This window comes from Microtus ochrogaster, chromosome 8, assembly GCF_000317375.1.
Source record: "Microtus ochrogaster isolate Prairie Vole_2 chromosome 8, MicOch1.0, whole genome shotgun sequence".
Lineage (NCBI taxonomy): Eukaryota > Metazoa > Chordata > Mammalia > Rodentia > Cricetidae > Microtus > Microtus ochrogaster.
Genome location: NC_022015.1, coordinates 37,180,928 through 37,184,467, shown reverse-complemented (window position 1 = coordinate 37,184,467; position 3,540 = coordinate 37,180,928). Strand labels below are relative to the sequence as shown.

General features: G+C 51.1%; 1 protein-coding gene across 2 annotated transcripts in view; it reads left to right on the top strand.

Moving 5' to 3' along the window:
- Ano1 (anoctamin 1) overlaps positions 1-3,055 on the top strand; it is a 151,111-nt gene extending 148,056 nt beyond the window's left edge. For both annotated transcript variants that reach the window (XM_013347975.2, XM_026781689.1), the window contains one exon: positions 1,406-3,055. In XM_013347975.2, coding sequence (XP_013203429.2) covers positions 1,406-1,672 — 267 coding nt within the window. In that variant the 3' untranslated portion in view covers positions 1,673-3,055. The remainder of the gene's footprint in view (positions 1-1,405) is intronic.
- The last annotated feature ends 485 nt before the right edge of the window (positions 3,056-3,540 follow it).

The window sequence follows — 3,540 nt, the reverse complement described above, 5'->3', positions numbered from 1 at the left end:
GAGACCAGCCTGGTCTACAGAGCTAGTTCCAGGACAGGCTCCAAAGCCACAGAGAAACCCTGTCTCGAAAAACCAAAAAAAAAAAAATTATTTCATTGCTACCTCAGGACAATAATTTTGCTACTGTTGGGAATTGTACTGTAAATATCTGATATGCAGGATATCCTCTATGTAACCCCACTGAAGGGTTGTGACCCACAGGTCGAGAACCACTGTTCTAAGATAAGGAGACAGCCTAGCAGGCAGGAGAGGGTTTGCACTGGGGACAGCTCTGCCCATCCCAGCAGGCACACACTGCCCCAACCACCAGAACAAAATAGGCCCTCATCATCCTAAATGACTGGTCGCTGACTCCCACAGGCAGACTGGGACCAGGGAGCCGAGAGGGCAGGGGATCCTTAGCTGTGCCACACAGCTGGGAGCATAGCTCGGACAGTCACCTTTGAACAGAGGTCAATCACTGACGCCCAGGAGCCAACAAATGCAGCCCGAAGGTGTCTGCGAACAAATGATGGTCTTCCATACAGGCTGACTGACTTTCATTTTGTCCCTAAAACATCTGCACTGGCATGGCCAGCGCTCAAGAACCTAGCCGGCCTCGGGCTTCAAGGAGCAGCCCTCAGCTCGCTCCTGGCACTACAGGCCATTGCTGCCTTGACAGTGTTCCCTGCAGCCTTGGTGTCATTGCTGTGTTTGATGGCTTGGGAGGTCAGTCACTCTGAAGATCCCGACGGAAGAATCCATCTTTCAGAGCATTTTTTTGCCCACTCAGTCCAGATTCCTCAAGAAAGCCAACACAGAGCAGTGGAGCGCAAGACCCTGCTTCATCCCCAGCTTCTCAAAGAAAAGGGGGGAGAAAGCTCAGGTTTCCAGGGGTTGCACCTCCCTGTCCAGTTTACACCTTCTGAGAAACTGAGGTCCAGAATACTAGCACATGCATAGGGACAAGGAGTAAAGGGGTGGCTTCTGCTACATGAAGCAGGTAGACAGGAGGTAGTGCATAGGTGGGGCACACAGGTAGGGATGTGCAAGTGGGGTACACAGGTGGGGTGCACAGGTGGGGTTCCCAGGTGGGATTCACAGGTGGGGTGCACAGGTGGGGTTCCCAGGTGGGATTCACGGGTGGGGTGCATAGGTGGAGTGCACAGGTGGGATTCACAGGTGGGGTGCATAGGTGGAGTGCACAGGTGGGGTTCCCAGGTGGGATTCATAGGTGGGGTGCACAGGTGGAGTGCACAAGTGGGATGCACAGGTGGGGTGCATAGGTAGAGTGCACAGGTGGGGTTCCCAGGTGGGGTGCACAAGTGGGGTACACAGGAGAGGATCATAGGTGGGGTACATAGGTGGAATGAACAGATGAGGGTGGGCCACTCTGACCCCATCCCCTTCACATCTCTCCCTGTAGAACCTGGTGATGTTCATGAGTGACTTCGTGGACTGGGTGATCCCCGACATCCCCAAAGACATCAGCCAGCAGATCCATAAGGAGAAGGTTCTCATGGTGGAGTTGTTCATGCGTGAGGAGCAGGGCAAGCAACAGCTACTAGACACATGGATGGAGAAGGATAAACCGAGGGACGTGCCTTGCAACAACCACAGCCCCACAACCCGGCCAGAGGCAGGTGACGGCAGCCCAGCCCCCAGCTACGAGTACCATGGGGGCATGCTGTAGTCACGATGACAGGCCAGCAGGCTTCTGACCATCGCCAAGTGACCACCCGGTTTCCCAGAGCCAGCACTTTTAGCCCCACCAGGGCCTGTGGCTCTTGTCTGCACACGTGGAGGACCACTCTGATGTGACAGCCATCTTCTTCTTTCTGTTTCTTCTCATTTTTGCACAATGCCATTAAGCAGGGACATTTTTATCTTTAGTATTCAATGCCAAGGATGACTGGTGACAGGGCTGAATGGGGTGAGGGCATGTACCACAGACCCAGGGTGGAGGTCATAGAGCGCCCCCACAGTGGTAAGGGGCCAAGGTCCTGAGTCTGCATCCTTTGTCTGAAGGATGCCTTGGGATAGGTACAGAATGGTGTCCGGGAACCTGGTGATATTTTACAGGAGAATGGATGACTTAGACTCAGGTTCCCAAAGATGTCACCTGCTCTAGTTGGACAAGCTGAATGACTCCACTGTCTCTCCTTCTGGGAACTCAGAAGTTCAGACCTAGCTACCCAAACTGTATACGCATGGTGGCTTTGTACTGTGTGCCAGTAACTGAGGGGTCCAGGTGCCCTGGTTGACCAGCACCGTTGGTGTCCCTGACAGGCTCCACATCAGCCACTCGAGGGCCCCTCACACCAAGCTGACACACTCTGTGAGACAAGCTGGGGTGACAGGCGGAGCATCTCTAAGACGCCTGCAGGGCTTCCCCAAGCCCCAGGGCCTCCGTGGGTTCCTTTGCCGCTTTTGAGAACACCTATTGGTTTGCATCTAAAACTCAAGAATGTGGTGGACTGGAGGGATTTTCTTTCTGTAGCTCAAGGTGGAAGGAGTTTATTTCATTAGTTAACCAAATGCTGAGAGAAAATTAGAATATCGTTACTACCAAAGATTTTTTTCAATAAAGGCTTCTATTTTGGTAACACACCTATATTTTCACTCACGGGGACATGAGATTCTTGGCACTTACCGTTGTAATAGCCTTTAAAACAAGCCTCCTGGGCCAGCTTCAGTTTGTGTGCTAACCAGCTGTGAGGTCTCTCAGCACTGAAGCCCCAAGTGTCTCACCCAAGCTGGAAGAGGCAGCCCCCTACACTTGCCTCAGGACAAGGCTGAGAGTCCTGCAGTCGGCAGCTGGGGTCCAAGTCATGGCCTTCAAAGGTTTTCACTGTTGGCTAAAATCATGAGCGCTGATGTTTCTGTTTTCTCTTGTGCAGTGAGGCAGTTTCCAGTGATCTTTTGTATATAGCTACCATATCCAAAATTAGGTAATTACCAAAAATTCTTTTACAGAAACCATTTTTTAAAAAAACAAAAACAAAAACAAAACAAAACTGAATGTACACACACCCATAGGAGACTGTGGCTGAGCATTTGTCAAAATAAATTTGAATACACAACCCTGGCCTCTTCTGAGTGCTCTTGTCCCAACCTGTTCCTGTCTTCAAGGTCCCTAATAAGCCCTGCGATTGATACTGCAGATTTGAAAATGGCTGGCCTGAGAACATTCGAGACCATTTATTTCCTTTGTGGCAGAAGTGTGGATTGTTCTAGATGATCCTGTGGTGTGTGCATGAACTGTGCAAGAATTTGTGTGTTGCTGGGCTGTGGTGGTGCATGCCTTTTTAATCCCAGCACTCGGGAGGCAGAGGCAGGCGGATCTCTGTGAGTTCGAGGCCAGCCTGGTCTACAAGAACTAGTTCCGGGCTGGAGAGATGGCTCAGAGGTTAAGAGCATTGCCTGCTCATTCAAAGGTCCTGAGTTCAATTCCCAGCAACCACATGGTGGTTCACAACCATCTGTAATGAGGTCTAGTGCCCTCTTCCGACCTGCGGGCATACACACAGACAGAATATTGTATACATAATAAATAAATAA